Source organism: Rhopilema esculentum, chromosome 18, assembly GCF_057945365.1.
Source record: "Rhopilema esculentum isolate cy_ngs chromosome 18, ASM5794536v1, whole genome shotgun sequence".
Taxonomy (NCBI): Eukaryota; Metazoa; Cnidaria; class Scyphozoa; order Rhizostomeae; family Rhizostomatidae; genus Rhopilema; species Rhopilema esculentum.
The window spans coordinates 4,689,360-4,702,068 of record NC_142832.1 but is presented as its reverse complement, the minus strand read 5'-3'; the positions used below and the strand labels follow the sequence as shown (position 1 = coordinate 4,702,068).

General features: G+C 37.2%; 2 protein-coding genes across 6 annotated transcripts in view; both read right to left on the bottom strand.

Moving 5' to 3' along the window:
- Window positions 1-231: 231 nt before the first annotated feature.
- LOC135696787 (mannan-binding lectin serine protease 1) lies at window positions 232-7,525 on the bottom strand. The gene is made up of 8 exons (XM_065216300.2): window positions 6,949-7,525; window positions 5,595-5,625; window positions 4,855-5,054; window positions 4,003-4,156; window positions 3,449-3,667; window positions 2,216-2,362; window positions 1,569-1,790; window positions 232-1,126 (listed from the first exon to the last, which is right to left on the bottom strand). Exons 1-8 carry the CDS (start codon window positions 7,009-7,011, stop codon window positions 399-401), a joined length of 1,764 nt encoding a protein of 587 aa, XP_065072372.2. The 5' UTR covers window positions 7,012-7,525; the 3' UTR covers window positions 232-398.
- A 373-nt stretch (window positions 7,526-7,898) lies between these two features.
- LOC135680970 (protein bicaudal C homolog 1) overlaps window positions 7,899-12,709 on the bottom strand; it is a 64,356-nt gene continuing 59,545 nt past the window's right edge. For all 5 annotated transcript variants that reach the window (XM_089113628.1, XM_089113630.1, XM_089113627.1 and 2 more), the window contains 2 exons: window positions 12,501-12,600; window positions 7,899-11,744 (listed from right to left, as the gene is read on the bottom strand). In XM_089113628.1, coding sequence (XP_088969754.1) covers window positions 11,617-11,744; window positions 12,501-12,600 — 228 coding nt within the window. In that variant the 3' untranslated portion in view covers window positions 7,899-11,616. The remainder of the gene's footprint in view (window positions 11,745-12,500; window positions 12,601-12,709) is intronic.

Sequence of the window (12,709 nt, the reverse complement as noted above, 5' to 3'; positions counted from 1 at the left end):
TAAAATCTGTATTTTTCGTACGTTATTTTGTCAAATTTGCTCCGACAATAACCTAAAAATTTCCTCCGATGGGGGGATGGATGCTACCGACGGAGGGGCTGTAGTCCCCCTAGCCCTCCTCTGGCGCCACCCCTGACTCAGAGTTGTATAAAACTTAATAATTGGTTCATTTTAATACGATAACAAGGGTGTATAACACTAAATATTGACAAAAACACTTTTCATGTTCTCTCTCATATCTTCTTTCCAGAGACAGTGTGTAATCATCAACCAACTAGATGCTCTCAAATGAATAAAATGATGTTTCTCAAGATGTTACAAGCAACAAGCTTTTACATTTGTTAGTGTATATACGATTTGGTAAAGAGCTTTGCTAGCAACATGCTAATAGTTAAACCTCATGGTCCTTGGTTAACATTCGGCAAAGGTGGCGCTGGTCCTTGATTACCGTTCGGCAAAGGTGGTGCTGGTCCTTGGTTACCATTTGGCAGGGGTGGCATTGGCCTGCCATTAGGAAGAGGAGGCATAGGACCTTTTGGAGGCTCTGATTTGAGCGGTGCTTTGGTTGGCTTTGGCTTTGATACACTTGTTATCATCTTTATCCACATGAGGTAATTCCTAACAATTGCATACACACCGTATTTCATCTTTCTTCCACACCCCCTCCCCCAGCTGGTCACGCCATTCAAAACCCACTGAGACCTATCTTCCTTGCTTCGACATTGAAGTGGCCCCCCTGAATCTCCCTGGCAGGTGTCGATGCCTCCACGTGAAAACCCAGCGCACATCATATTCGCTGTGATTTTGTCGCCATATACCATTTCGTGAGAGCAAGTTGACCTGCTTATAATTGGCACTTCAGCTTCCATAAGAATATTCGAAGTGCTTGCATGCTCACCAGTTGCACCCCAACCTGTAATCTTACATCGAGTACCTGCTGAAATCAAATCGGTAATCTTCGGGAGACAAATAGTGTTCACGTGATCATTTATTGTCGCCTTAGTTGCCAATCTCAGCAAAGCAATGTCGTTGTCATTAGTGATCTGATCATAGCCTCCGTGAATCATAACGGCTGAGACGTTGAATTCTTGCTCAGTGTCATCATCACCATTAAGATTATGTTCTCCTGTACAAAACATTAAAATTGAAAAAAGACCATATATGCAGCAAATATAGCAAACAAACCAACTACATATCTCCTAAAATCTTTGGTTTAGAAAAAAAAACAAGCTTAGTAAATCTATTTAACCATACATGCACACGGATCCTAGGGCGAGGGAACTTCAATATGGTTAGAAAGGAATATATTCGATTGTAACCCAGAATTGACAAAGTAAGTAAGGCAAGCCAATCATCAAACAAAAACATATCTAATTTCAATTTCATTTTATATTAGTTGCAAATCATCTTTACTTTAGACTTCAAATCTGTTTCTTTCAAAATATTGATGAAACTTTCATTTTTTCTTATTCTAATTCTAAAGGTCAGTTAAGAGTTAAGAATAAAATGAATAAATGAATGAATGAATGAATGAATGAACGAAAATGAAAGAAGTACAACTAACTTACCTAATCGAATTTTGTAGTACGATGGGTCGTCACCATTAACAAAGCAATGTGCAGCTGTAATGACCCATTCTCGATCGATCAAAGATCCTCCGCAGAATTGCTGATTCTTGCTGATGCCAACCCTCCAAAGCAAAGCTGCTTGCCACGGGAATGCCCCTTTCTTTGCGAGTATTCCTCCAACAATACGACTTGAGTATTTAGATGTACCACATTTTCTTGGGCCTAAGACAAAAAAATTGTAGAATTATTTTTTGTCTATTAACCAACAAACGAGCTTTGAAACTCGAAAAGGCACATTTAAAGCAAAAAATGCTAAACCTTTACCAGTCTATTACTGCATTTTTTAATTTCAGCTTGTAACAGATAATTTGCATCAACTGTTTGACTGGTACGCTATAGGGAGGTTGAACACTCCATCATTGGTGGAAAAGAAGGAAAAGTTTTTTAACAAAAATTTCGAGTAGGCAGTCACGTAACTCTGAAGATTGCAGCTACACGTCCCAGCTCTGACGTCTCTGGTATCAGAAGCCTTCATATAGGATATCATATCAATGGTCTATTATGTTGAAGATTAGATTTTGGGTCGTAGGTCAAATTGCCTATTGGGTCGTAGGCCATCTTAAATGGAAGGTGAAGGTGAAACCTACCGCTTTCTTTGACTTGAAGTTTCTTGGCGGACCATTCCAGCTTGAAGCCACGCCCACCTGTAGAATCATCGGACCGGAATTTGATGAGCACTTTGTTTCCTGAAGGTTTTAATGGCCGTTTTGGAACTTTGTTTCCGCAGAATTTCCCTGCAATTATAAGGAGCAGAATCAGTAAAAGATTAATATTGAACCAAGTTAGGGTTGATATTTTAGCAGATTCATGTTTTCAATTAAGAGAACATTGAAAACCAAATACCAAGTCAAGCAAAATTTGTAGGACAACCCTATTAGATACAAGAAAAATGTTCATCCTTCGTTTCCTCGAGCTCTGGCAACCTTCCCGGAAAACAGGATTAAGGAAAATCGACAGAAGAATTGACCAATCAGTGAATGAGATTCCACTCACACGCTTAATGATTGGCTAATTTTTATTGATAGATGGCTTAAGCTACTCGATTGCTTTTAAGATGAAACTCGAGCATGGAACTTTCATTTCCTTTCTTTTATAGGCCTTCTCGCGGTATTTCAGCATATGACCGCCATGTTTTCGGGGTTCTGATCTCAAATGCGAAGACATATGGACATGAAATCAGCCGCATCGTTCTACTTTTGTGGCGTCATTTCATGATTCTCAAATGTTTCAAGCGAAATTGCACATTCAATATAAAAAATAGCGTTCTTTCATCTTAACTGGCATTTGAATCAAAACAAGTGAGTATGCCAAAATGGATAACAATCTCTTACAGCGACGTTTCATATTGCTTTTTCAATTTACGAATACTGTACCAAGTATAACTTTAACAAAGAATCTTAATATTTGATTGGTATACTGACGAAATGCTTTTAATCAGTATCTGCTTTTATACTGATTTGTTAGCACCAGCCCCTTATTTTAAACAATAAGCTTGAAGCTCTAAAAGGATTTTAAAAGATAATTAAGTTGAGGGCCTTCCCTATGTTTTGCGATCTTCCCTATATTCGTATACTCATTCTAAAGTGACAAAGTGGATTTTCACTGGAGTAACCTTGATTTTTTGTGGAGATGTTACTGTTTAGGAATATGAACAACAATAACTGTACGTCTTTATGAGTGGACCGACTGTATTCCCTACCCTTGAGAGGGAAAGAGGGTAAATATGATACTTTTTTGCAACATCAGAGGGTTTGCATCAGACCCCAAGCACTGTTCTGTTTACACAACTGCATTAATTGCACGTTTTGCAAAAGACTTACCAAGACGATGTGTCTTGTCAGTAGGCCCATCAAAAATCTCCATAAAGTCGTAATCACAATTCGAGTCAAACTCCATGTCCAAGTTGTTGAGCTTCAATTCCATGGTGTAACCAAACGGGACAATGATTGTGTAATCACATTTCGCTTTGTTTGGATACGTGCCTGGATAGTTCGGACTTGTAAGGTTTCCAGATGTGCCATTAAAAGTGCCACCGCATTCTATTCGATGAGGGAAAAATCGAATCAAAACAGAAAAAATGCACGAAATCACACTCGGTTGAATTTAAAGTCAATAGACCATATAGCAATACTATGACAATACCACGAAAAATCTTATACACATTCTTATACATATACACATACACATTGGTTGTCTGTGAACTCCCATCACACTACATCATTCCATGTGCAACTTTTTAGAATTTTGACTTGATAGTTAGCAATAAGAGTTTAAAGGTAAATATTTCGAAAGATTTTATGGGAAGCAAATTCTGTTGGCAATTTTACTGAATTTTATTTGTAATGAATTGCAAAAAATGAATTCATCACAAGACCTTGTTTTTCTGCGACTGCTTCCCATGTGATTTTAAATCCTTTTTCTACTCCGCTGTCATCTGATGTGAATGACAGGCGAACAGAGTTCGAAGCGGTTTTGAATGGCCTTGGTTTCTTTGTACCACAAAGTTTTTCTTTAGTCTTGTATTTTTTCTAAAAAACGATTAGTTCTGATTAAAAACCTTTTTCTTGCTCATTCTTTCATTTGGATAAACATTTAAATACCGATGTAACGGATATCGCTGTTTAGGTGGCTCCTGCACAATGTTGTTGTGCAACGATCGAATCTAACACAAATCTTAACGAAAAAACTATGAGCCGTTCTAAGGCTTTTCTTAACTTCCGTATCATGGTTTCCCCTTCAGACCTAATCATCTTTCTTTGTTTATCAGACTCATCGTCGATATCAGACTGTTGCCTGTCCATAAATAAGCAACTATAGTCAGTTAGAAATGGCTATGAACCGTCTCTTCTATTGTATTATGGAACTGCGAAATATCACAATAGCACGAAACAACAGACATATTCAGCATACTCGATCTTGAAAAAAACAAAGAATGGAGCAATTAAACAAGTATGTTTTATAAGACCAAACATCATATAGATCGAGATGGACTAACCACAGATACTACTTTGAGCTTCATGCCTGATCGGAAAGTAAAGCAAGATTGATCTCTACTGGTTGCTTTTTCTTTCCCTTTAGACTTATTAGTTAAGTACACTTTTGATTCCACATTGATGTAAAACTGACAGAAATTGCCACAAGTAAAACATCAAATTTTCATATTAAACTAGGCCTAAAACAGTCGATAGTTTGATGTGGTTTACAGAAGCATGTTCATTCAACTTACACCTTGCTTCTCTTTGATCTCCAGCTTGTCATATGAGCACTTTTCATCCTCTTCAACCGCAAAGTCTTCAAAGGTAAGCAGAATTTTCTGCCCTTCTTCCACTCGAATATCCCACGTGCACCTCAAGTCTGAAGCATAGTCGTCTGGGTAACCAGGGGTTGTTAGCTCCCCCTGGGCGCCAGTAAAAGATCCTCCGCAAGCTGCAAAATTTGATAATCTTTAAATATCTATTTGTCATATGATCTGAAATTGACAAGAAAGCAAAACATATATTTAAAATCGATGGGGAACGCCATATGTCGAAGAGGTTCTTCAGAATACAAATGGCAGCTTGTTTACTGACTGTTAAACTGGTACGAAGACTCTATTTGTTCTTGAAACATCCACAAAGCGGACAGCGCTTGAGACCACTGCAACTGCCCATTGTAGGGACCTGTCTACTGTCTGGAGATACTTTCAAATGTGTTTAATCACAAAGAAATTATTGGAAAAATTACTCGTCCGTTTATTAGAGTTGACCGTTATTAGAACTTGTCCGCTAATAAAAGCTTCCTTGTTAAATTAATTAATATCCCATTTGCTTGTCTGCAAGGCTGAATTATTAATGACGGAAAAGCTCTATGACTATGTGGGAGCACATATATGCAACAACTTAGCCCTTGTAATGCATATTACTTTAAGAGAAGAGAGTTTCCAAATGCGGGAACAGGAATAGCGAAACAAGTTAAGCATTGAGTTACCTGGTTTCTTCGTCTTTTTCTTCTTTTTCCCCTAAAACGAAAACAGTACAATCGTTTAGCAAGGGGGCTGGTAAATTTTGTTTTAATACTCAAAAAATGTCAAAAATCTTCGCAATAGGCACCAGTTGCATCAAAAATGAACCAGAGAGGGGTCAATAAGCCGGTGTCATTTAAAACAGTGATGTCAATGAAGTTTTAGGGGTGCCATTTTTCTCTAATATACCCTTCCGTCTCCATACACAAATTATCACGCTAATAAAGGTCGAGGAAATAAGATGACTAACTCTATAACAACAATAACAATAATCTAGAACTCATTGAAGCTATCGTAAAGATTTTTAGTTGACTTTAAGCAAAGATAAAAAGCATAAGTCGTCTAACGTTACTTTTTTGATTGCACTAAAATGCGGCCTATGTGTAATTTTGTTTGTTTCTACTAGCTTTTGATGGTGTTGTTTTAGCACTTAGAAGCAATGCTTATCGGGCAGTGCCCTGGTCCTTTCACTCGTTGTGGCGATATCTGGATTCACAGGGTGCTTGAGACTCTTCTCACTCTAAATGATAGTTTGGTCATGGCAGGGACACGAGCCAAAGACACGGATCTGTAGTCATTCTCGCATAAGAGTATAATTTTCAGCATTTTTCAAAGCGTAACTTGTAATAATACATAATAATAATACTTGTAATAAATAAATACCCAGTAGCCTAATGTTTTTTGTTTCAGGAATGCTGGATTGCTTTTATGAGGAATGGATACTATTTCTTGAAGTTGCTAGCAGTTACTGGGATATTTAAAGAAATTGTCTACTTGGGTAGAATTAAGACCTTTGGTTACTACTGAAAAAACCTTTTTTATCGGTATTTTTCCTAGCATCAAAACTACAATGCCTGCCAAAAGTACTTGGAACACCAAGCAATTTACGCTGCATTTGATACCTTTCATTCCTTTTATGAAAAAAAATTGCTACTTCTGCCCCCTTCCCTCTAAAACAAAGTTGATGATTTAGAGAAATATCATAAAAGAAGCGCGAAAGAAAGTGCTTTCTAAAATCCTAACCCGTTTGATAGTAAACCAACATTGTTCTGTAGGGGAGAGGGGGATGATTGATTTTGACCTTGGAAATTGATGTCAGTGTTTCAAGACTTTTGGCAGGCATTGTAGAATCAGTAGATGTCTTGCATCAAATCTTTAACGCAATTTTTCTTTTCCATCCCGCAATTGTTAAAATCCAGTTTAAAACTTTTAAAATAAAGACAGCATTTCGAATAAAAACAAATTAAGGATCTTGAGAGGGGTTGATTATAAACAATTTCTAACAAATAAGTATATAAGAATCGAATCCTAATTACCTACCTCAGTTATACCTGAGAAAATCAGGCATATAACCAAAGCCGCGACAAGTATATTTCGCCACATTCTGTTTTAACTGATCCTTTTTCTACACTTAAACTGCCCTCAAGCAACAAGGCAATTATCCTTAAAATATAAGAGACTGCAAGGAGTCTAGGCAAACTTGGGCATTCTCATTCAAAGCAAACGATATCGAGATGACAAACATTCGATCATAAAATATGACCTAGCCAGTTTCTACAGCTGTTGCTGGTGTTTATTCATATTTCGATTAACACGGCATCACCATGGCTATTGAAAGATTCTTAAAGCCTCTGTACGGTCGAAGAATTGAGTCAAGGATTACAGAGGTAGAAGGGCAAACAATTTGCTTTTTCAGGCAGCTATGTAACTATTTCAAGGTTCATTAACGATTCATGTAAGAAGAATTTTTGTTAGGACCAATGTTTCTGTGACGACTTCACTGATAACGAATTGCGCCATTGGGAGTCATTTTCCCGCAGTTGCCCGAATTGTTTAGGATATGCCATAGATAGTTCATTAAAGATTAGCATTTCATACTCGAGGCATTCATTAACACAAGTTCGAGTAACTGAAACTGATGGTTACGTTTACGAAGAGCATGCGCATGGAACAAGTTCATCATTACGCATGCTCTTTGATTCCAAGTCGGAGGGTTGCCATACAGATTTGGAGATTTTTGCACTTTCCTTTTCTCCATTATAACAGCAACTTAAACTAACCGCAAAAGGAAAACTTTCAATGGATAAATGGCTTGCAAAACATCAAATGCAAAAATTGAAAAGTCAATCATGATCAATTTAATTTTTGTCAAAAACGTGACCCCTCTGCTCTTGGACCCAAAATTCACACCACCTGTGGTTTAACATTCAGGTTCCCCGCACTGACAGCGTGTTATGCAAAACTGAGCAATAAAAGCAAAAAAGACAAACTTTTGCAACTCAGAATGTGCTTTTTGATAATATCACAACCACAGGATAACAATTCTTCTAAACATGTACATACTAACGGCAATATAGTACAACAGCGGCATCGAAATATATATGTTTATATATATACCCAAATATTAACTTCATAAAATGGCTGACGAGAAAAAAATTTACCCTCACAATTAAAATACAATCTAATCCAAACAGATTAAGTTCCATCGGGCAATGCCAGGAGGGACTCCTAGGCAATCGATATATATTGGTTTTTCTGAACTTTTGTTTTCGAATTGGTAGAATAGAACAAACTATTTATAACAGTTATAAAAAAGCTTCCCTAGGTCCTTCGTGGCGAACAAAAATTTTGAAAATCGGCTCTAGGGTAAAGTTGTGACATCCAATTGTGGGTAAATGTGTAGAATCGGGAACAAATAATTTCCTTAAATTTCCTTAAATTTGGCATTGGAACCATCTGCTAGTTGTTTGTGTCTGTTGGCTTGATACTTAACATCAATTATATACAAACATCTAAGATCATATAAAGCCCAAATGGAACGACAAGTAAAACTATAGAACCGGATTTAGCGGAAAATCAGCAAAGCTTGAAAATGACAAGCATTTTTTCAGTCATTTGCTACCGATCCTATACAATTATTGCATTGTCCCTAACAATGATTACAAATAAACAATTATTAAGCCCATGTGTCTTTGACAATGGGATGGTGCTGACATGCCAAATGTTTACAACCGTATACTTAACAGTAAAAAAAAGCTTCTTATGAAGTGATCTTGCCTAACACACAAAAATTCAACTTTGCACCCAAGTAGCTCTTTGAAAACACGATACAACTGATTTGGCTTGAGCAAATATCGAAAACTTTCAGGCATTAACAGTTTTATCGAATGGGGAACAGAGCTCTGTCACGAGCAACATCTTTGCTGGATTCAAGGTTTTTAAAGAGAGGCCAGATCGCAAGAAAAAGTGTCCGCATGGCCTTATGTTAAATTCTATGATACAAGTTAATAGAATTGGGGTTTCTTGCCTTACCAAGATGTTCGTGTTATCAACATGTACCAGAAGCCCCTATGCAGAAGCCAGACATCTGGAACATACAAGCAACAATTGAGCTAAAATCTATTCATGTGAAGTGCTGTAAATATTCATAAGCTCAAAGAAAACAATTTAGCAACTGTCATAAATTAAATTACGCTAAAAGCCAGAAATTACGTCATTGAGGATTAAATTTTCTGCAAATCGAAAGGAAAATGAAAAGAGGTGATCATGTAGAATAAAAAAGGGGTGTCAAAATACTATGAAACGAGCATCCAAATGTGACGTCATCAAAATACTTTTGAGCTTGCGAAATAACATAAAAGTACTATGAAATACATCTAGTGCAAAATCTGTTGAGAATTGACTTTATGAAAGATTTGACGTTCGCTAACGGATTACTGTTATTTTGGCCTGGTTCATAGAATTTAGGAGGAAAGAGTTCACGTGACCATATCTCAGCCACTTTGTCAATAATTTAACTGATTTTGTACGTTTCTAAATCAAGGTATTTTGTAATACCTATTCAGGTAATTTGGTGCCAATGAGGTGAATATAATTCTATACACCGCATTGCGTGGTGCAGATCAAAACAACTCGAGCATAAATTTTGTGACGTCATCACGTTGGAACTCGATTCGTGATACGAAATCGATGAAACTAAGATCAACCGAATGATTGGACCAAGCTCATAGCTTCTCGAATTAGAAATATGAATTTCGAACACTATGGTCAAAAGATATTGGTACTGGGATGAAGCGTACAAAAAAGCCTTTCAAATTGAGCATTGTTTGCAATTTTGCATGCAGTATTATGGAAGACTGGTAAAACTTTCTTTTTCATCTCACCTCTCATTCATCAAAACCTCCCAGAAACGTAACGGTCTTTTGATTAAAAAAATCTTGAAATGTTACTCTACATATGAAATTGTAAATTTTCAAGTAAATTAGCATAAAACATATCTAACGAAAATCCTTATGATTTCTTAAAAGCTGTCGTGCTCAAGTTCAAAGCAAACTTCCAAAGCCTTAACTAAAATTGATAGTGATCAACGATTGCATGGGCGATTGCAATCATCGATTTGTGAGCGATTTCTAGTGTAATTAAAACTCATTAAAATTTATTGCACTAACCCTTTCTGCAAATTAATTGCATTCAAATGAAGTGATATCAAAATTAATTTTGTAAAAAACTGAATAAAATTATTAACCTAAATCTTTAAACGTGCGCGCACGATCGATGGTAAAGATAAATTCACACCTTTTTTACAAATTACAACTCATTATAAATTTCTACCAAATGCTCAACTACAAATAAAAAAACAGAAACTCAAATCCCTCACAGCTTTACTGAAAGCGACATTGGTTTCAAACTAGGCGAATTCTCTGTCACGAATCACCTTCTGCTGCATGACTTTATGTATCAACTCTTATAAAATTCTTCAGCGATCGCATTTCTTGCAGCATTCGATTCGTTCAAATTAGCCTAGCTGAAACTGACTTCACAACATATCTACACACCATTCTCTATTGGATATTCTGGCGGATCTTAATGACCTAAACTTTAGTAGTACTCTAAACAAAAGTACAAAACTCTTTGATGGGCTGACTTTACGATGTTAAGTTTCCCACAGTCTAGAATAAGCGAATTTTACGCAATCCTAATTTTATCAGTCTGAAATACTATACAGCATTTGGAAAACTCTTTGACTATCTGGCAAAAATATATTCTATTTCCGCATAAATCGATAAATTACGAGTTCTTATGAGGCTTTTGAAGGAATCAAGGAGAGCTACCCAAATAAGAGTTAGTTTTACTTAGGGCTACCCTAAAATCTCCTTTCAAGCTATTGTCTTGGCTATGTGTCTACATCATTAATCTGAATAGCGCTTTGCCTCATCGTCGTCTTGTGCACCGTATCTAAAATCTCGTTGGTTGCTAAGCTAGGTGAAGACATCCATACCTTAGATACACAAACTTTTACATCTACCAAAAATCTAAGGAAAAATGTCGAAATACGTCCATACTTGAGTCCATTACTTAGAAATTAAAGTCTTTGTCTTTCACATTACTCAGCATTTTCAACCATCTTATAAACTGCACCATCTTCATATTGAAGAGATAACTCCAAATAAACAAGAAGTTCGTCTCATTGTCATTGTTGTTAAAATGACTGGTCTTGATTTCCGTGCCAGCCATATAAACTGTCTTTTCACGTCACTTGTGCCTTGTCCCTTTTTACAGCAGTTAATGTTGTTAGCTTCAAGTGTCCATCCCGCAAGTCCTTGTTATAATTGATTACCCTTGCAAGTTTGCTTTCACCGAATGAGAGTATGTTGATAAGGACAGGCTACAGTTCAGGACAGTATGCAACGAATTTCGCGGGAGCTTCAGCTGTATGAGGATAGGTTAAACGTCTTCCTTGCTCATCCGAAGGCACTGACGCGACGTCGCTTTACTATGTGCTTTAAAAACGTACGCAAATCCTTGGTACTAAACTGGACTCGCCGTTGCTGCCAGGTTTTACGGCTGGTGAAATGGTTCTCTTGGGTCATAAAAGTGAATTTCATCTAGTTTTGAACTAGCAAGGTTAAGACTTGATTGTTAACCACACATCTAAGTGCAATGAATCTATTAATCGGCCCAATGATTATCGTATATAAAAATTGTACCTCACCATCTAAGACTGCTACTGGCCAAGTCCAATGGCACACACCTCTGGCCTAAAGCTTGGGGTAGTGTTGTTTTTGTGACTGTCGACGGGCTCGACAAGTCACGCTGGCCATGGATTTTCTTCAAATCTGTGAACGATCAAACACAAAGTTAAAGAAGCTTCATAATTGTAAGTGTTGCTGCTGGAGAAGTAGACACGTCAGTATTTGCTGCATTAAGCATAAGGAATGGATTGGCTTTGATGAAAATATCTCTGTTATCTATATTGCTACAATCCTCATTTACATAGAATAATATAAACAACTCTGTAGACATTCACAGTCAGTTTTTCGTCAGTCTTACGTCACAGTTAGTTGGCGATGCAGTCCAAATGTTTATGTGGAATAGCCATAGTTCCCAGTTATAAACCGCAAACCCTCGAATAAGCCACCGTGGGATTATTTCGCAAAAAATATTTTGGGGTAGGGGCTTATTCGAGGGGGACTTATTCGAAGGTTTTGGCTTATTTAGCTGCAGCCAAAAATATTTCTAGGGTAAATTTTTTCCTCTATTTGAGGCTGGTCGGTATGCTTAAAATGCAGATATATTCGGATAATGCTGTCGAGGCAATACCTCAGCATATGGGGGCTTATTCGAGGGGGGGGGGGCTTATTTCAAAAATATATATTAGGGTGGGAGCTTATTCTTAGGGGGTACTTATTCGAGGGGGGAGGCTAATTCAAGGACTTACAGTAATGTATCATCTGATTTCTGAATTGGGACAGATTTGAATGATAAACAAAACACAAATCAAAGAATTCTCTTGCAGATTCTTAGACCTGGCATTGACTCTAGTGGATCGTCTATGCAATGTAACTGCAAAAGAAGGTTATTTGAAAACCAACCTTGAATAGCCAGAATCATTCGCCTTCTGGCTCCAAATGTAGACACACCAATTTCTCTTAGATCTTGGTCTGTGAGGTGCATGAAGGTGTTCAAGTCAACCTAAAAGAATCGTGACATAACTGAGGTTTCCTTAAAGCAACGCTCCAACACTTTAAAATACCAATTATCTAAGCTAGATCAGGGAAACGATAGGTTAATAACTACACCC

Coding starts and splice junctions, on each gene's coding strand:
- LOC135696787 (XM_065216300.2), bottom strand. CDS start 7,011: ATGTGGCGAAATATACTTGTCGCGGCTTTGGTTATATGCCTGATTTTC. Junction 3,668..4,002: donor AGCAGTCGCAGAAAAACAAG/GTCTTGTGATGA, acceptor CTCATCGAATAG/AATGCGGTGGCACTTTTAAT. Junction 1,127..1,568: donor GTACTACAAAATTCGATTAG/GTAAGTTAGTTG, acceptor TGTTTTGTACAG/GAGAACATAATCTTAATGGT.